Source organism: Podarcis raffonei, chromosome 2, assembly GCF_027172205.1.
Source record: "Podarcis raffonei isolate rPodRaf1 chromosome 2, rPodRaf1.pri, whole genome shotgun sequence".
Lineage (NCBI taxonomy): Eukaryota > Metazoa > Chordata > Lepidosauria > Squamata > Lacertidae > Podarcis > Podarcis raffonei.
This window is the reverse complement of record NC_070603.1, coordinates 78,021,775-78,042,840: the sequence shown is the minus strand read 5'-3', so window position 1 is coordinate 78,042,840 and position 21,066 is coordinate 78,021,775. Positions and strand designations below refer to the sequence as shown.

Below are 21,066 nucleotides of genomic sequence, written 5' to 3'. Positions count from 1 at the left end.
TTAAGCTGCCCTGAGCAATTACACCCAAGTACTGTGGCCAATGCCTGCTCCAAATTGGATTCTATAAGTACACATTTTTTGTTATGTAAATAGCAGCTGCATGGAAGCTTGAACAAGTTCAGAACCATAAGAGCAGGCAGGGACAGCTCTTTCTGTGCCAAAAGATCCCCCCTTGGCAGCTGCTATTTGCATTTCAATAGAAGTTCTCATTGGTGCCAGTGTAAGAAACCAGTTGGTGCTGATAGAATAGACGGCTAAACCATCTCTGTCAGAACCAGATTCTGGACCAGCAACTGCACATTAGTGCCAATAATAGTTGGCCTTGGTATGTCATTGCTTTATATGCTATGGTAGTGAATGCTTGCATACTTGTCTGTAATATGGGACTCCTCAGTTTGAATTTGTTCAAATATAATTGTAAAGGCTGTGCTAATATACCCACCAGCTTGTGCATGGAAATTTCAGTCCTTCTGGTTGCTGCAAAACAGAGTGTCCCCCCCCCCCCCACATGGGTCAACTTTGACAGGAGGGCAGATCCACTCATCTATCAGTCACCTGACACCATCATGACATGAAATGATTGACAGGTGGGTGGCCCTCTAGCCCCCAAAGGTTCCCCACTCGTGTTATATAGTTATAGTAACATAAACAATGGTTGGACAGTGTTCTCGAAGCTACCAACATGAGTCTGACCAAACTGCGGGAGGCAGTGGAAGACAGGAGTGCCTGGCGTGCTCTGTTCCATGGGGTCACGAAGAGTCGGAAACGACTAAACAACAACAACATAAACAAAGTACAATGCGCCAAGCACAGTATGTTTACCCATTTTCTTTAATTTTTTAAAAAGGAGTAAGCAGACAAAATGTTGTGCTTCCTTGAATACCAAATAAAAACATTCCTTGTGTAAAACAGTACATAAATCTGGGCTCTTCTTTACTTATGAATAATACTGCATATATACTTCAGAAAAGGGCATTATTGTTTACTGCTGCATATCAAAAGAAATAATCACAATATCATTGTTGTTTATCTTCATATTCTTTTCCAGGGGAAAAATAACAACAGAACTAGTCAGGAATTTCAACCCTTCCCCAAAATAAAAAATAAAAGCACAAGTGTTAAATGGGTCAAGTATTAAATGTGCACATTTACAAGCACAGCAAATTAGAAACACTGCTTTAGACCATGCCAAACCACATGTATGTGTATAAAGCTATTAGTGAAGTAGTTCATAGCAGCAGAGTAGGAATCATATTCCATAAATCATACCTGTTGGGATGGTTGGATGAAAACATTCCACATGTAACATTCTATATCCATGAACCATCTTCTCCCATCCACACCTATTTGGGAGTGGGAGTTACCTCTATATAGGGTTTTGGCCGAAAGATGCTTTAATTTAAATGAGTGTTGGGACTACCTCAAATTATTTGGACTATGGCTGGCTGATGTGGCAGTAATAAACACAAGCATTGAAACATATCATTGCAAACTTTGGGAAATTCTTATATGTGAACAGTTCCGGTGAAGATGATCACTTAAAACTATTTATTGTAGGCATCCAATACTTACAAATCGCAGAGATATATTTCTCAGAAATTCACTTGAAGACCATCCCTGTGTTTGCAGGGCATTTGAGCAAATGTGTGGACTCCCAGAGAAGAGACCACAATCACTTTGCTCCTCTTTGGTTGTTTTGCTGCTGCACTGAACTAACCCGTGGTTTGGTTTAGCATGTTGCTTAAATCCAGGTTCATGTTTTACCTCTTCCAGACAAACCACACGCTGCAAACAATAGGTCAAACATTGGTTACATCTCATGGTTTGTCTGGAGAGAGCTAAACCATGAGGCCAGGTTAGGTTGCAGTGCATCAGCAAAATGATTTGGGAGGACCAAAATAGCCATGATCTCCTCCGAAAAGCCATACACTTGCTTATCCACACTAAGCCATGATTTGACTGAGTGTTAAATGCAAACTAAGGCAGTGAATAAAATAAGTTCAGAAATGCAGAATAGTCACCTTCCAAATTAACAGCTTGATTTTCTTTTGACTCATACTTATTAATTCTAGAACTTGAAAAGGTCAGTGCATTGATTTAAGCAGTGGATAGTTGTCCAACCAAAATGTGTAAATAATAAAAAATACCAATAATAATGATTTGCTACTCATTATTATGGTCAGGAGATTCAAGAAGAGCAAATAAAGTATATGGTTTTCCTTCTCATTTTTTTCTGAACCTATAACACCTATGGAAGGAAGAAATGAAACTGCAAAGGTGCAGTTAAGGGGTTATTTGAACCACTAGTTATAATTAGTTCAATAAGGTTGACAGGTGAGATGGATGACATACAGCATCTTTGAATATGGATCACTGAGTTCAATGAAACATACTCTCAGGAAAATATATATAGGATTATAGCCTAAAAGTAGATGGGTTTTGGTCTCTGTGTTGCTCCCCATTATGCACTTCTGAAGAACTTGTTTCTTGTAAAGTAATACACATTATGGTTGTTCTTTATAGTGGCATGCTATTTTAAGGTTGTTACCAGAAATAGTATGAAAACTGGTGCTTTAGCTATACAGTATACAGATATGCATGGTGGAATGTGCCATAAATATTGAAGTAAATTCACTGCAAAAAGCTACTTTGAGTCTAGTAGCCTAGCTGAGAGACCCTATGGATTGGCCAGTCCATTAAGCAACATAATTGATGACTCTCAACTTTGTACAACATTCACTCCTGAATTCTAAGTCCATTTTATTTGTATTCAGGTGCAAGTTAAAATCACATTACCTATATTTCCCATTTGTAAAACAGGCTACATACGTATTCTATGCTGAAATGTGTATCAGTTTCAGAAATACTTAAGACAAAGGCATTCTGCCTGTGGTGGAAGATTTATGTTATCATGGATACCTGTCCAGGAGTACTCGGAATGTGTCAATATAGCTTACTTATCATAACAATGGTTTTAATTTACTTGCCCTGTTAGACCCACAATCATGCTGATTGACTGGTAGCTGGGTGCATTTTTCCATAAAGCGTTTAAGGCATGCATGCTTATGGATGGATTTGAGATTCTAATCTATTTTTTAGTAATTATGAATAGTGGGCCCAGGTGGCAGCTATTATAGATATAACAACAAGGAGTACAGTGATATATTAAAATGTCATATAAATGTTTTGTATTGTCCCTATCACATTCATCAATGTTTTTAAGAACATCTGCTTACTTTCAGTAGCTTTTAAAAAGTCCTTATGGATACCAAAGCCTGACTCCATCATCTCCTCCTGCTGTCCAATTATACCTCACTTTCAATGTCAAACGCAGAATATCATGCACAAATTCATACACATTTCGCTGTGAAGACATGTAAATATCCAAATGGTGAGACATTTTATGCAGTCACTGGGGTCAAGCAAAGAGAGATAAAATGTTTTTTAAAATCCTGTGACACAGCACCTGTGAATTCAAACTCTATTAAGGTCACAGCTATATTAATAGCTCTTTTATATATAAAAATATTTTTAAAAGTGAGTTCAGTAAAAAATAACTTCTACAAATGTCGTTAGCAGGTGAGGGGAAGCAAGATATTGAGATGTAGTTTTCCCATTTTGCTCCAAAATGAGGAGGTGTTGCCTTCCCTGCTTTACAAGTCAAAGACATGATCCACTAAGTCTGGACATCCACAGAACATCTACAAGAGTGGCCAAGAGCTGTCTCATGTTTAGAAATAAATTAACTTCTTTTCTTGGAACAGAAGACCCCATGATATATTAGAAGCTGCTTTTGAAACCTCTGCAAGCTTCAAAGATGACTTCCATGAGGTGTGGGAGCTGCTGTTCAAGACATGCAGGTCCAAAGTCTAGCTTTTTCATCCAGCTAGTCAGTTATTTGGGCTGCGTCCAATGGGCAAGGTAGGAATCAGATCCAGAGAATTGTTCACAAAGGCATTGGGTGGTATTCAACTAAATAAATGTGCAACTGGAATGACTTCTACTTGTGCATCAGGACTTCTTCCTACTCTCTTCTTCCATTGTGTGGTCTGCAGCATCCCCAAATTTGCTCTGGATGATTGAGAGAATCGCCCAAACAGATTTTGGAGTGGGCACAGCAGGAGGAGAGTGCAAAAAAATGAAAAGTCCTGTTTCATAAGCGGAAGTCATTCTGCTTGCACAAAGCACTGCTCAGCACTACTTAGAATACAACCCTTTGCCTTCAAACCTGTGACAGCATGTTTGCAAAATGCCAGAGTTAAACATGGGCAATTCAGGTTGTTGTTTTTTTGTCACTTCATTCAGTAGAAAAGCAAAAGGTAGAGGAGGGTGGCTGGTGGGCAGCATTGGCCTCCCTCTGTTTGGACACTGATGTCCCCACTGTGTTTTTACCGTTTTATACCCCCATAATGAAGAGAAACAGAAGAATTGATGGGAGAAAGAGGCAGCAGGCAGGTATGTGACCCAACCACATAATTCAATGGGTAGCACACACTTCAGAATGACACTCACATATCCACATGCAACGGAGTGCCTTTCAGAACCACACCGGCCACCAAAAACTTGCTGGTTCATGCATGTTTCTGAGAGCTGACAGTTGCAGTGGCAACTTGTGGCACAACAGAACTGGGGAAATCACAAGGCATAGAGAACATGAAGATATTGGGGGCAGTGGTGGAGGAGTGGGGTACACTGACAGATGAAGGTAAGTGCTGGGTACTGAGCTAGTGGGGTGCGTATGTGAAAAACAGAGAATAAGAATGAATTGAGCATGAGTCAGGTACATGCTTGCATATCTGTGTGAATGAAAGAAAAAGGGTCTACCTGCCCACTTTTGATGTTGGCTTTGCCCATTGCCAGTACGCAGTTCCCATTCACCTTCTTCCAAGGAAATACGGGCCTGAACTTTAAAAAGGTTGCCCACCCTGATGGAAGGACTGCCAGGGTTTGAGTCTAGTGACATTTGGCAAACTCATTCACTGGACTGGGCCCAAATTCAGAAACAGAGCTACACATCCAAAGACAATTCCCTTAGATATTAATAGGAGGACATTGTAATCCCCTTTATATACATACAGTAGAAGCTGAAATGGTCTGAGATGCTCACAAATTAGAATGTGTATAGCTATACAACACCATACCTTTTTTCTTTTTTAAAAAAACCAAAAGTATAAAAGTTTTACAACACATTATACAGGTCCTTCTAGGATCTATAAAACACTTACTGAAATCACCATATTACAAGGCATCACTAACATTTCTATTTCATTTTATATATATATATATTTATATTTATTTATAATCGTTACTTATATAATAATTAAAAAAATCACTTTTAAACAAGTATACAAGTTCACTTTAAAATTAACTTGTTAATAAAGTTGTGCAAAACAAGCTGGCCTCTATAATTAAGTGAAGTATTTAATTTATTTATTTACTCATTTATTTATACAAAAAACCAACAACAACAACAGAAGAAGAAAGTTCTTTCAGAAGTGCGTCTCTTTTTCTGTGATGGCTGAAATGTTGCCATCACCTTTCAGTTTGGCATCGCAGTCATTTACAGTAGCAGCATATGCACCTGCTCCACATTTTCCTCTCATCTTCAGGTCTGGGCTGGCCACAATCAACTTTCTAAATCTCTGGGGGCAGTGAATGAAGAAAATGGAAGGCATTAGCCATTTCTGTGACCTGGTCACAAGCACACTCCATCCAGATCAGGGGCTTGGAACCTCCAGTCCTCTCTATCTGGCTCTAAGGACTCTTCCAAGCACTGGCGAAGGAAGAGGCGTGCGGGGGGAGCGCACCGCCCCCGGCAGTGCGATCCCGGCGGGTGCCATCGCTGCTGCCCCCCGCCCGTAATGGGCACCATGTCCCTACGGGTGGCACACCACACCCCTGGGACACGCGCCAGCCCCGCCCTCGCCTGCAAACAATACATTGAATAGTGTTCATGATACTTTGGCATAAAAATAGTCTTTTTTCTGTAGACCTGACCTCCCGTTTACTCCTTACTTTATTTCTCATCAGTTGTTGACTGCCATATGTTTATCATGGGTTTTCCATCATACTTGAAACTCCTACCGAAGTTATTCAAATGCTACAGAGTTTAAACTGTCATTACTATTTTTCAAATAAATTTTAAAGACTTCCCATTTTGAAATAAATACTTCCTTTTATTTTTTATTCTTTCTGATAGATTGTCTAATTCCGCATATTCAAGCATTTTTTGAGTCCACTGTAATCTAGAAGGGACTTCATCACTTTTCCAATTTGTCGCAATGAGCACTCTTGCTGCGACTGTGGCGTATAGAAAAATTTCCTTTGCCTTTTTAGGGATATCTGCATCTGTGATTCCCAATAGGTAGGCTTCTGGTTTTTTGTTGAAAGATATTTTTAACACGTTTTCCAATTCAGAATGAATATCCTCCCAGAACATCCTGATTTCTTTACATTGCCACCACATATGATATAGATTACCTGGCTTTTCTTTACACTTCCAACAATTACTTGGTACACTTTTATACATCTTAGAGAGCTTCCAAGGGGTTATATACCATTGATGTTGCATTTTAAGAAAGTTCTCTCTTAAAGAATAACAAGCTCCCTTATTTCCTCTAAAGCTTTTTAACTTAAATTTATTATCTTCTTCCTTTTTATTTATTATCTTCTTCCTTTTTATGATGGCCACGTTCCCTGGGTATTTTTTCTCTTTACTGCACAGGCCTCCATCGGGAGATTTTGGGTTCAAGCAAGTTTTTATATTTCTCCCACACAACAAACAATGATTTCGTAATAATATGATTTGTAAAACCTCTATGGATTTTAGCTTTCTCGTAAGCCAAATATGCATGCCAACCCCATCGGTTGTCAAAACCCTCCAGATCCAATAGGTCCAAATCCTGCAATGTACACCATTCTTTCAACCAGGTGAAGCAGGCCGCCTCATAATACAATTTAAGACTGGGCAGGGAGAAGCCTCCTCTGTCTTTTATATCAATTAAAATCTGATGTTTAACTCTAGGTCTCTTCCCCTGCCAAACAAATTTAGAAATGTCTTTTTGCCAATACTTGAGGCAGCCTGCTCCACCCAGTATCAGAATCATTTGAAACAAACAAAAAAATCAACCTGAGGGGCAGATAACTTCAGCCTGCTCCAAATCTCGAGGTTTCTTTTTATCTCTGACCATACTTTTGTATAATTGTCCTGGAATAGATTTATGTTTTTAGGGGTAAAGCATATACCTAAATACTTTGCTTTGTTACATATCCTCAGGCCCACTATTTTTTCTAGGTCTTCTTTTTCCTGTGAAGATATATTCTTGACCAATAATTTTGTTTTTGTGGTATTCAATTTAAAACCAGCAACTTCTCCAAAATTCTTAATCAAGTCTAATACGCTCATTAAACTATCTTTGGGGTTTTTGGTCATTATTAATAGGTCATCAGCAAAGGCCTTGAGTTTGTAGGATTTATTTCCCAATGTTATTCCTTTGACCAGCTGGTCTCCTCGTATCCGGATATTTAGGACCTCCATTACCATAATAAATATTAAGGGAGATAATAGGCAGCCTTGCCGGGTCCCCTTACTTATTTTGCATTCATCTGTGATTTTACCATTGATGATTAATTTAGCTGATTGTTCAGAATAGATGACATTTATTCCTTAACAGAGATTTTCACCAATTCCTTGAATTAGTTTTTTCATAAACTTCCAGGAATCCTGGTCAAATGCCCTTTCAGCATCTACCAACATAATAGCAGCTGCTTTATCAATTTTATAATCAAGATATTCTAAGACATTTATCACACACCTGAGGTTAGTCTGCGTACGGCACCCTGGGAGGAAACCTGTTTGATCTTTATGGATTATTTCTTTTATAACTGTTTTAAGCCTGTTTGCAATAATGTCTGCAAATATCTTGTAGTCATTATTTAGCAGGGCAATAGGTCTGTAGTTCGCCATGCTTAAAGGGTCAGATCCTTGTTTATGAATAAGGGTAATGAAACTTTCTTTCCATGAGCTCGGTAGTATTCCATTTTGTAGAATGTCATTCATTGTATCTTTCATAGGTAGAAACTTTGGGATGTAAGAATCAGGTACAGTCAAGCACAACATTGCTAGAGTAGACATGAAGGTTGTCTCAGTCCTCCAGCCGGAAGTTCCTGCTTTCCAGGACAGAGACGAAACTTCCTATGTGTAACTTGAAATGGGCATGGCCTCTCCTGAAGTAGAAAGAACCAGAATCACAGGCTGGTGACCATCTTGTCTCTATCAATGCCATCTTAACAACAGCACTACTAAGATGCACCCTTGGCTCCAGGCCAAGAGAAGAAAAGGGGGGCTTTCTCCCATAAGGAGATAGTCACCACATTTAAACTATGTTCTAACCTTTTAAGTCTGCCTTCTGGGAACCTTTGTGTGAACAGATGATTACTTGTGAGTAAACGTTTTATACTTTACAGAAGACTGTGTAGCATCTTATTTTAGGAGGGATTAAATGGGGAAAATACCAGAAAATATTTACAGAGACTCTAACGAGTCTGAGCAAGCTATCTGCTGTGCGTGTTCTTAAAAGAAAAAAGGGGAATGTTTGCTGATTTTGTTGAACTTGAAGACAAGTTGGGACAGGATATCTTAGATAATCCTCCCCCGCATCCCTAAACATTCCCACAGAAACAGTGATTGTTCTAATTTTTTATAATAAATAGCTGGTATACCGTCCGGACCCGGTGTTTTCCCAATTTTAGATCTTTGCATTGCTTGTTGTACCTCCATAACGGTTATTGGCGAATTCAATGTCGCGATTTTCTCCTTGGGAATTATCGGCAGATTACATTTGTTTAAGTATTCAATTATTTTCTCTATTTTCTCTGGTCCTTCTTTGTATAACTCTTTGTAAAAATTAGTGAAGCTCTTACTAATTTCTTTCTGGTCTTGAATCCAGGTCTCATCTATTTTAATTCTGTTGATGATTCTTTCATCCTGTTTCTTTTTCAGTTCCCAGGCTAGAAGTCTACCTGGTTTGATCGCAGATTCAAAGCTTCTGTGTTTTAACCTTTTGATCTTCCATTCTATTTCTTCATTTATAATCATTGAAAATTGTGTACGTAGGATTTTTATATTTTGCTTTATTATTTTGTCCTTTAGTTTTTGAAATAATTTCTTTTCATTATCTCTGATTTCCTCCCATATTTCCATTTTCTTCTTCTCCTTTATTTTCCTTTGGTAAGCACTTTGTTGAACGAAGAAGCCTCTTATAACCACTTTACTCGCATCCCAGACCATTTTTATATCCGTCCCTTGATTTAAGTTTAATTTAAAGTATTCTTCTAAAATTTGATTGGCCTTCTGCGCTGTATTTTTGTCATTCAATATATTCTCGTTGAGCTGCCATCTTGTAGTTTTTTCTTCCCCTCCTTTAAACTTAATCCATACCGGGTTATGGTCTGAGATTGTTCTTGGGTGGATTTCAACTTTCTTAATATTATCTAATAAGTCTTTTGAGGCCCAAATTGAATTTATTATTCCAGCCGACTTGTGAGGATCTAAGTAATGCGTAGATTCTTTATCTATTGGGTGTTTAAACCTCCCGATATCATTCAGATTCAGGAAGTCTATTAATTGAAAAAAGGAGGTTGGGAGTTTGTCTTGTCTCGTTGCTTTTTTCCCTGTTCTATGCATGCCCGGGTTCACTACTCCGTTAAAGTCACCTAATATCTCCAAGATATTCTAGGACTTTTTCTTCCAAGAACTGATAGAATTCCGCTTGCATGCAGGGGCGGCGGCGGGGGGGGGGGGAAGCTTGTGTTAATAAGACAAAATACGCTCATCCAAACCAGGGCAGAGTTGAACCTACCATTGTTATTTCTAATGTTTTAGTCACTGAACATCTGTGACAATGCAACCCACTGTTGTTTTCTTTTTCATAATTATTACTATGAAGCTTCCCAGGATCACAGCCAAGGTGGATACGTGGATTGTTGACTACAGTTACATCACAGAAACCGGTCTGGATGCATAGACACCAGCTTAGATTTCATAACTTCTGAATAGCTGATTGTAAGCAAAATGTGCAGCATTCAGCTCAATATGCTCACCTACTCTATCAAGCAACAATAGTCTGAAAACATTCCTTACCTCTCCGATAGTTCCTTCTGTCTTCCACAATTGAATACAGATCCACAAAGGAATGCAAACCATGGAGGAGAGAGCCATCATCCACCCAATGCCATAACCCCAGTCTGGGTATATATAAATGTTGTTGTATTTCAAAGGCTTGTATTTCACCAGGAAAAAGATGAAGATTCCCTGAAATGGAGATGGCCATTTTATCCATTTTTGTAAACAACCCATAGATATTTAGGAAACTTATTCACCCCAGTTCACTGAATTGCTACATTCAGGTTTCAAGACAGGTAGCAGGCAGGCAGGCAGGCAGGCAGGCTGGCTTCCTTCCTCCCTCCCTTCCTTCCACTGGAACTTCCTTTCACATTTAATCTCAGTCTTCATTTAAGGACCATAGAAATTGGCCTCCCCCCCCCCAATTTGACAGCAAGTTACAGCTGTGCTGAAGAGACTCATGGGAGGGGATCTGTTTTGTGGCTTGAAAGCACTTCTGCACACACAAGAGGGGGTCATGATTCTCTCATGCCCCACCAGCTGTATCACTCCCAAATGCATCACATTGTATATTACTTTGGAAGGCCCCTGAAAAATTGCACCAAGAATGGGAACCTCCCCCCCCCCCTGCAAAAGCCCCAGGGTGTGTGAGGACTACCACACATAAGCCTTTGGATTCTAGCCCTTAATTTGTGTACAGTTCAGTTCAGTTTCATAGTAAGTAACAACATAGTAGCATACAATTGCTCCAATAATAACTACACATGAATTTATAATAGACACCTTGAGTGCACATGAAACCACTATGATGTGGGAACAGAAATGTGTGAACACATAAAAAGAAGTTGTCATACCTCATCATATTGTAGGGGGGGTGGGGGAAGAGGAAGAAAAGAAAAAGTAGGGGCTACTGAAGTCTAAAACCAATAGCAAAGAAATACCTAAACAATTTAAAATAACGAAATAAACAACATCTGCTTGAAAATTAAATAAGTTTTAAAATCACTTTTTTATTTAATTTATGAGGAATTGTTGCCTTTTTTTTTACTGATACCAGGAAATTAAACTATTTTGCATTTTGGAGGTGTACTTCCTGTTCCAACACATGTGTGTGGCTCCATGATTATGCTCTATTTCTGCAAAATTATTTCCATAAAGTCTTTGGGAAAAGGTACTGACAAGGACCTTACAGATTGCTCTACCATTTTATCACACTTTCATTACTTACAGCGCAAATGCCAGGAGTGAGTAACATCCAACACCATTTAAATAATCCCAGTGGTCTGTACCCAATCATATCTTCAATGTTGTCATAAAAACGATTGCTTCCTGAATAAAACCAATATGAAAATTAATAGAAAATGAATACAGGTTACCAGGGCTTATGTTACTGGCGTGATGTAGATTCATTAGAATTTATGCTTTCATTCTTAGAATATTCCTTGCCTCTGCCATTGGCAAGGAAAGCCTGAAAACACGAAGTAAATGCAGTTGGTGGGAATAAGATGAAAATCTGCCCCCCCTTTTCACAATCTCATTCACAACTAGCATATATAAGAAACGTTTTTTGGAGGGCCTGCTGAAAAATTGAAGTCCTCCTTTACCTCTAGTGGGGTCTGCAGAGATGATATAGTAGCTATCTTCCCAGCAGATGGAGACCTTTGGTTGACATGTTATTTCCCCCAGAATTATTTACCCCTGGAATGATGCTATAGAATAACATAATGTCATTCTGAGAGAGCTACAGTGGTACCTCGGGTTATATACGCTTCAGGTTACAGACTCTGCTAACCCAGAAATAGTGCTTCAGGTTAAGAACTTTGCTTCAGGATGAGAACAGAAATCGTGCTCTGGCGGCGCGGCGGCAGCAGGAAGCCCCATTAGCTAAAGTGGTGCTTCAGGTTAAGAACAGTTTCAGGTTAAGAATGGACCTCCAGAACGAATTAAGTACTTAACCCGAGGTACCACTGTACTTGATGAAAAAATAGCAACCAGTATGGAGGCTGCCAAATATTTACCCAAGAACTCCCTCAGAATGATGGTATGTCATCCAGCAGCACTGAGGTGGAAAGAAAACGGTGGCTGGGCCAGAGATATTGGTTATAATATACAATTTAATGACTGGATAAAACTATGGAATGAAAGTATTAAATTTACTGCATGTACTGCACTAAAGGAAAATGTTATGAAAATGATATACAGATGGTATATTACACCAGTAAAACTTGCAAAAATGTACAAAACATGTAAGAAGTGTTGGAAATGTAAAGAAAAAGATGGTACATTTTATCATATGTGGTGGGAATGTAAGAAAGTGAAAAGCTTCTGGGAGTTGATATATATTGAGCTGAAAAAAATGTTGAAATATACATTTGTTAAGAAACCAGAGGCTTTTCTTTTAGGAATTGTTGGTAATGAAATAAATAGAAAGGACCACAAACTTTTCCAATATGCAGTAACAGCGGCAAGAATACTACTGGCCCAGAAATGGAAACAAGAACAAATACCAACGTTGGAGGAGTGGAGAATGAAGCTGATGGACTATGCAGAACTTGATAAACTGACTGGGAAGATCAGATATCTACGAGATCAAAAGTTCATCGAGGACTGGGGAAAATTGGTTGAATATTGGGAATGTATAAGTGATAATGCAATAACGCTAGTGGCATTTAGAGAAGCTCTGTAACAGAATAAGAAATATTGTAAAAAGGCAAAATAGAAGTGGGGGGTAGGTATAAAGGCAATAGTAAAATTTGGAAATGTGTAATTAAAGAAGTTTGAATTTGGATGATTGGCAGAAAAGCCGAAGGAAGTCAAAAATGGAAAATTTAACAGAAATTGTAATGTGGATTGAATGTATGGAAAAGTAATAAAATATAATTAAAAAAAAAAGAAAACGGTGGCTGGAGCTTATAGACACCAGGAAGAGATCTGATGCTGTCACTGCCACAGGCAGTGTCTAGCATACCTTTTTCCGAAAGCAAAACAAAAAGAATTGAAAGAGTTATCAAAGGTAAAGGAGGGAATCTGAAAGATAAAAAAAAAAAAAATTCCCACCCTTTTATGATTCTTCTTTACGTTCCAAAGCTGAGTTGTTTCAGTGAAATTTCAGCTGAGCACTAATAGTTTTAGTATCCTCAGCATTAAGAGGGAGAAGAAGGTAAAAACACCACACCTCTGCTAGGTGGCCATTCTGCCATCCTTGAAGAAGAGAAGTATGGTTCCATTGGTTTCATGGTTGTATCCAGTGGTTTCTCTCCGCTGACAGAAGGAATGTAAGTTGATTTTCATAGACTCCTCCTTTCTTCTGCAACCCCTTCACCACCAATCATGCTGTCCCAAAGGTGCCCCAACCCTCTGCGGTAGATTTGGGAAGGGCGCTGGGAATCAATTAAAGTCACCTCTTCCCGTTTCTGCTCTTGGAAGCTCCCACTGGATAAAAAAGCCTTCTGTCAACAAAGGGACACGGCTGGATACAAACCCAAATGGTTTGGCTGAATTAACTGCACAATTAACAAACAACATGTAGTACTAACATAAACCTTGGCATCCAGAGAAAGGCACGTAACACAACTCCACATATTACAATGAAGTAGAGGAAGAATATACAAGCTGTGTTTTTTCTAGCAGTGCTCCCAGCATAGCATAGAAAAAGGACTTGTGAAGATGAGATGTACAAGCTACAGGCATAAGAGCAGCAGATTTATCTCAGACTCACAACTTCCTTTTCATATGTTATATTAGATGCATAATTAGAGAAAGTACAACTTGTACTGACTCTCCTGGTACTATGAAATGAAGATTCACATGTGAAAAGGATCCACCAGAAGGGGAAATATATACAACTTGCAATATGAAAACAAGATGGGGAAAAAGAACTGATCCTTGAAATCCACAGGATGATGTATGGCAAGGTAGGCTATGGAAAACACGGTAAGACTCATTCTAAAAATGCATGATGTGATTTCAGAATTAGCCCCAATGTTGCAAGAATTGCTGACTTACCGTAAAACCAGCCAATGCAGACACATTCAAATATAGCAACGAAAAGAAGGCACATTCCACTGGCTGCATAGGAATCAAACAACTGGAAAACATACATTCCACCCTGGAAGATAAACAGTTAAAAACAGGAAAAGTTGAGTGCGAATAACACTTTACAGCTGAAATAAGGTTTCTGTCCACTTGGGAAATTTCTAAACCAGCTGATATTTTGGACTACAGCAACTATCAGTCCCAGGTGGCAAAGCCAATGGCCAAGGGTGGTGGATGTTTTAGTTGAAAACACCTGAAGTGCACTAAGTTGGTGAAGGAGACATAAATTATAAGTCTGCTTGCTTAGGTTTAAGGGTCAAATGAGATGCAATGTTAAATGCATGATTGTATTTATGGGACCATTAAAAGCAAGCATCATCTGTTTGAGGTGTGACTGATCATTCTCAACGGAGGAGGGATTTAATTATTTCCTCCCTGGTTCCTTTCCTCAGGACTGGAGCAGGAAATAAAAGAGTTTTAAAAGCGCTCCATGCCTGTTGTGATCTTGAGAATTATTACTCCACCACACAAAGTATACCATTAAAGAAAACCATGGTTGGGTTTTTTTAAAAAAAACCCTACGTGTTTGTTTTGTCCCTTGGCAATCTTTTGCTTTGCTGTGTTTTATACTATGTTCTTCCCTCCTTTTATTTTATTTAAGAATTGTATTGCCAGAAGGGTAACAATATTCAACCCAAGAAACTTCCCACATTGCTTTTTGGAAACAGGCCCTTTGTCCATATTAGGAGGAGAATGAAACTGTGAGAGAGACAAAAATCTCCTGTCTTAAAGAAGTTCTTCCTTACACCTTGTGCTTATTTTTGGAGCATACACTTGATAGTGATGCTATTTGTCCTTGGCAGCAGGTTGAGACTCCACGTGAATTATGAATTCTCCTCCTAAACACCCAGAAATTTTAAGGCAATATCTGTTACATAAAAAGTCTTACACTGTATCAGCCCATAAGCAGTGTACATTTCCATACACATAGTAAACATCTGGAGTGGAAGGGGGGGAACAGGCGAAGATGTCTTATCCTTTAATTTATGATGACAGAGCACTAAGCATTGCTCTTTCGAGATGTGTTTCCAACTGCATATATTCAGGTTTAAGTTGCTAATCATTGAAAACACTTTTAGTCTCTGAAGTACATTATATGAATATTCAGATTTGTTCAGTTGTGTGTTGCGTGAGCAAGTACAAAACCACAGGCAGTATTCTGGGTGAATGGCATCTATCAGGGTGCATGGAACATTTTCATGAAAGGGTAAGATATGAATGTAACTTGTAAGAACTTAAGAAGAGCCTTCTGGATCCAGCCAACTGGCCATCTAGTCCATAATCCTGTTCTCCCAGTGGCCAACAGATGCTCGAGAACAAGAACATTATCCTCTCCTGTGGTTTCCAGCAATTGGTATTCAGAAGCATACTGGCTGTGAACATGGAGGCAGAGTAATCTATGCTCCTTTAGCTGATCAAAATCTTAATCTATGTGCTAGTCCTATTGTGTCACCGACACCAGTATCTTTCTTATAATAACAGCAAGTAAGAAACTATAGATATTATCATATGAGTGCATATGGTGAGGGACTTGGGAATACAAAGCTTCCGAGTCAAAAGTTAATCTTCAACAGTCAGCCCAAGTCAGAAATATTGAATGGGACACTAGCCATTTATCTCCTCAGCTAATTATTGAGGCTGTCTTGAGAGCTGGCCTAGATCCAGGCTTTGCAGTGGCAAACTGAGACTGAAATTCATTGCACAACAAACCCTCTTCAGTATTGCTTTCAAGTGCTCCCAAGGAATCAAGTCCTCTTGAACAGGAGTGAATTTCTGCACCCTACGCCATGCTCCTTGGAACATTTCCGAAAGAGCTCTAAAGAAATTATTTACATGATGGAATGTTGCACAACAGTGCCATTTGGTGGCACATGATGCACACTGCAACTTGATTTATACTGCGGAGTGCCTATTTCACAGCATACATTGCAGCTGCCATGCTGGGATTTGGAACAATTTGCTTCTCTTTTTCCTGCAGCCCATCAAAAACGGTTGGGTAAGCACGAAAGTACTGAAGTAACAATTGAATACTATGGGTCCATTCTACACAACAGAATGGGGAAAATGAGTTAATCACCATGAAAAATAGCTTGTTCCTTGATGCTTAGTCCAGCCTCAAGCAGGATTGCCAGCCTGAATGCAAACGAAGCCAACTAGGAGTTTGAGCCTGACTCTGAAACTCTGAGAAGAGTAACAACTGTACATGGAAACAAGGTGGACTTGCTTGAAAAATACATAGAAAAGGAAGGAGAAAATTGACAACAAAGCTGGATTGTATTTCTATATGGCAATTGATGGGAAACAGCAACAGTGGTGAGAGCTTTATTGCTCTCCTTCCTGGCTTCCCTTGGGCAACTCTTTGGCCACTGTGGACTCAGTGCTGGACTGGATAGGCCTTTGGTCTAAACTAGCTGTGTGGATGCACACTTCAGAGTGCTTATGCTTTTGTGGGCAATAATGTGCTCAAAAGATTGAAACTAAATGCAAAATATATTGGGGTGGTTGCAAAATGTCTATTCTACAAAGGGAAGCAGTCCTCCTGTTTGCAGAAGGGACTCAGTGGTCTCCCTTCAGTAAGAGTGAACTTTGACCAGAAGATCAACTCATATGTATATGGTTATAGTAATGGTAAAGGGACCCCTGACCTTTAGGTCCAGATGTGGGCGACTCTGGGGTTGTGGCGCTCATCTCGCTTTATTGGCCGAGGGAGCCGGTGTACAGCTTCCGGGTCTTGTGGCCAGCATGACTAAGCCACTTCTGACGAACCAGAGCAGCACACGGAAACACCGTTTACCTTCCTGCTGGAGTGGTACCTATTTATCTACTTGCACTTTGACGTGCTTTTGAACTGCTAGGTTGGCAGGAGCAGGGACCGAGCAATGGGAGCTCACCCCGTCACGGGGATTGGAACCGCCGACCTTCTGATCAGCAAGCCCTAGGCTCTGTGGTTTAACCCACAGCGCCACCCGTGTCCTACCTATATGGTTATACACCTCTCTATTCTTTTTTATTATTATTGAAAGGCAAAGATTGGAAAGCTTGGTATTCAATTTTAAATGGACATTCAACAACCTCATTTTTTTTGTTCTAGTGAAATACTATTGTCTCCCAAATTAATAATTAGCCCAATAATAATATCCAATACAGTATGCTGTGCAGTTTTAAATGTTAACATCCTGAAGTACAAATTCAGGATGTCGTTATGTAGGAAACTAGTCATTAAGAGTAGATAATAGATATCTATAGCACAATTACTTGGTCATATGTACAGAAAACCCTTGCAAGATGGTGATTAATGATCTGTTTTCTTCTAACAGCCTCAGGTAATGTCAATGCATGTAATGAATCTTAAATGTATACATTTGTTTATTTACATCTTACTAGTTAGGCAGGGAAGGACCTCTACTGATGCTAGAGCCTGCAAACTTGTAGAGAAAATGTCTGCCCTCAACTCCCTACTCTAAGCAATTCCATCTTTAGTACATGCCTTAGCTTCTCCAAACCCTGTTTATTCATCCATTATTATAAAATATATTCTACCCTTCAATGCAACGGTCACTGTATTGTAAAAATACAATAAAATATGATGCCATTTAAAATCACAAATAAAAAGCCTAAAAAGAGCAGATCTATAAAACAGCACAATAATTAAAAAGAAAGAAAGAAAGAAAGAAACAGTTCAGCCAGATTGGAACAATAAATAGTAGTGCGCTGACCATTTTGCAGGGTTGATTTCAAAGTCACGCTATAGCAAGCTTTCTGTGTATGCAAGCATATCCGCTTCCCAATGGAATGATCCCCCTCCCACTGTGTGTTGTTTTGGGGGTTCTCCCAACACTCCCAGAGCCAATTTCAGGGAGTTTGCTGGGGGAGGGAAGGGGGGAAGCCTCATTGCATAAGCAGTAGCCCTTGCACAAGGCTTCCACTGATGGGGTTCATTAGGGGAATTCCACCAACTATTTTAATTTTCAGGAACTTAAGAGATGGTGTGGGGTGAAGCAGATGTTTAGGAAGAGGCCAGGGAGTGTGAGAATTTCAGAGACTATTCTCAGCGAGAAAGTCAACGTGTGCTATTCTTACCTTATACACTATAAACAGGTGTCTGTGACATTTTTAAAACACACTGTGCACACTTGCAGTGGAGCAGAGCTCTTTACAAACACAGCATCTCTCCTCACAGCACTTCCTACAGTTTCCAAGTGACCACAGGGAATCATGTGACCATGCGGACATTCTAGGAATTCCTGTGAGGCTGCCAGCCTATATATGAAGAGCCCTGCATTGCTGCAAGAGCACCAAGCCACTCAGCTCTTTATTTCAAACTAGACTAACAATATACCTTAGAGCCAAAAGCAACAGATGACCATGTTCAATTGCCATATATCAGATAGTGAGGGTGATGTGTGAAATAAAAGGCTCCTGTCGCTATGATACAATAATGTTTGTTCCCATATGCCCCCCAGATACAACTCTGCAGTTCCTTTGAGGATTTTTTAATCTTTCCAAGTATGTTGTATTTTGTCACAGAACAACATCTGATCAATATTTTGTTGCTCCAGATGTCTATCAATCCTCAAATAGTTTTGCTTAGAATTTCTAAGGCTGTGCTCCCATTGCTATTTACTGCAGTTCCAGCGCACTCCCACTGCTAGTCCCGTAGCTCTTTGATGTGTTTTGCTTGGAACCAACTTCCATCTGATTTGAAAAGGGAAGCCATGGCTCCACTGTGCTCTAATTCAGGTGGCTTTTGCGTCTGTGCACATGATGACATGTGCGCAGATCAAAGTTTCACTCAGCATGGGGAAAGATATCACTTAATGTTTCAAGCCACTAGTGCAAACATAGCCTAAGTTAAAAAAAGAATGGAAACAATTTTCTTCCCCACCATTCCAAATACAAATAAATATATCTTACCTCCGTTAACATGATTAGACCAAGGAAGAATGATACAATCGAAAGAGCGAGAATCAACAGCTCTCGTCTGTATCCCCTCCGGAAAACCTTTGGGTACATATCTACCACGGCTGTCACGAGACTTTCAACACACACAAACTGGACAAAGCAAATGCAGAAAAAAATGACATATAGAGTAAATCATCTACAGTACCTGTTCCTCAGCACATGCCAGTGCACTATATGCTTTAATTTTTTTTGCATTATTTATAGCCCGTTCCTATATAGAGCTTTAAGTATCACTAAAGATCGCACCTAACTTGCCATACTTGCTCCCACCTGATGAGAGCTCTCTGCATGACTTTCTTGCATGGTGGCATTTCCTCCACGCTGACCACTGCATCAGGCACTAGGCACTGCATTAAATGACAACCCTGTGACATGAGTAACCTGAGGTTGGTTGGTTGGTTGGTTGGAGTTAGTGGGTTGAACTAGATGGTAGCTTCAAACTCTGTAGTGCTATGAGTCTATCAGTGCTCAGGAGCTATCAGATAGCTGGGATAGCTCAGTTGGTAGAGCATGAGACTCTTAATGTCATGGTCATGGGTTCGAGCCCCATGTTGGACGAAAGATTCCTGCATTGCAGGGGGTTGGACTAGACGATCCCTTGTGAAACCTTCCAACTCTACATTTCTATGATTCTATGATTTCAGTTGATATTTCTTATGTCTAATCCAATACTTCCTGAACCATGCTGCTAGCCCGCTCTAGTCTTAAATGTATTTTCTGCTCTTTAGTTCATTGCCCAGTCTTGCTAGAACCCATCCATATGAGTGTCTCTAAAGTGAGTGTGTAAGACTGATAAGACTGTATATTCTGTACTTTATGATTTCCAACCTTATGCAGCAAGGCTGTGTGTATGTGATTCCCCAAAACAGCTGCATTCCAACCAACTGGCTGTTTTGGATGAGAGCTAGATGCAGTCCCCACCACTTTAGCTTTTAAAGAAGGGCTCTGCATTCTCATGTCCAGTATAAGATTGGGGCTCATAACTTTTCATTCCTATCTTATAACCTTGCTTCTCACTCACCTGTGGGCGACACATTAAAATTATAAAATAAAATGAAGTACAGTGAAGCAAGAATTCAGCAATATTAAGCTGGCAATTTAAATTAGTTTTAAATTTAATTTAAAGTTACAGCTTGATTTAAATTCAGATCTCAGCTTAAGTTACACCTGGAAAGGATGTTCTAAAATGTCATCTTTGATCCATACCTGACTATCTAAACCAAGGAATATCAGCATCATGAAAAACAAAGTTGCCCATAACGGAGAAAGAGGCATCATTGTTACAGCTTTTGGGTAAGCAATGAAAGCAAGCCCAGGTCCTGAAAAAAGAAAGAAAAGAAATTAAATAGGAATTGTTTATATGGTGGTCTTGCACAGTGGGGTGGGATATAAATTTAACAAATAATACATAACGATTAAAGTACACAATATCACTAGTATATCAAATACACTTTAAAATAATAATAAATGTATACTTTTAGTACTTACCTGATTCTGCAACTTCTGCTATGGGCACTCCCTGCTCATACGCCATAAAGCCAAGGACAGAAAAGATGGCAAAACCAGCCACAAAGCTTGTTCCACTGTTCAAGCAACAGAGCATAATGCAGTCCCTGTGGAAGAAAGAGCAATTCGCTTGTTCTCAGTGTGTGGCTTTGCTTCACATATTTTTGGGCGGCTACAACAGCTTTGAAATTTGGTACGTATGTAGATCAAGACACCACAGTTATTAGAAAAATCAGACAATGAAACAAGTGTTTGGTCACTGTAGAGCAACAATAGTGTTCCTTCCCCTCTGCACAGGTTTTATTATGGTTTAATCTTAAATAAAGTGGCCCTAGTTCAACCCAACCTCTGCCTGTCTCTTTATTTGGCCATCAAGTTGC

At 39.5% G+C, this 21,066-nt stretch overlaps 1 protein-coding gene across 1 annotated transcript in view; it reads right to left on the bottom strand.

Moving 5' to 3' along the window:
• Positions 1 to 813: 813 nt before the first annotated feature.
• Positions 814 to 21,066, bottom strand: part of SLC6A11 (solute carrier family 6 member 11) — a 105,278-nt gene continuing 85,025 nt past the window's right edge. Inside the window, exons 9-15 of the mRNA XM_053377654.1 lie at positions 20,669 to 20,793; positions 20,387 to 20,499; positions 19,133 to 19,270; positions 14,129 to 14,231; positions 11,352 to 11,452; positions 10,142 to 10,312; positions 814 to 5,642 (exon numbers count right to left, since the gene is read on the bottom strand). Coding sequence (XP_053233629.1) covers positions 5,490 to 5,642; positions 10,142 to 10,312; positions 11,352 to 11,452; positions 14,129 to 14,231; positions 19,133 to 19,270; positions 20,387 to 20,499; positions 20,669 to 20,793 — 904 coding nt within the window. The 3' untranslated portion in view covers positions 814 to 5,489. The remainder of the gene's footprint in view (positions 5,643 to 10,141; positions 10,313 to 11,351; positions 11,453 to 14,128; positions 14,232 to 19,132; positions 19,271 to 20,386; positions 20,500 to 20,668; positions 20,794 to 21,066) is intronic.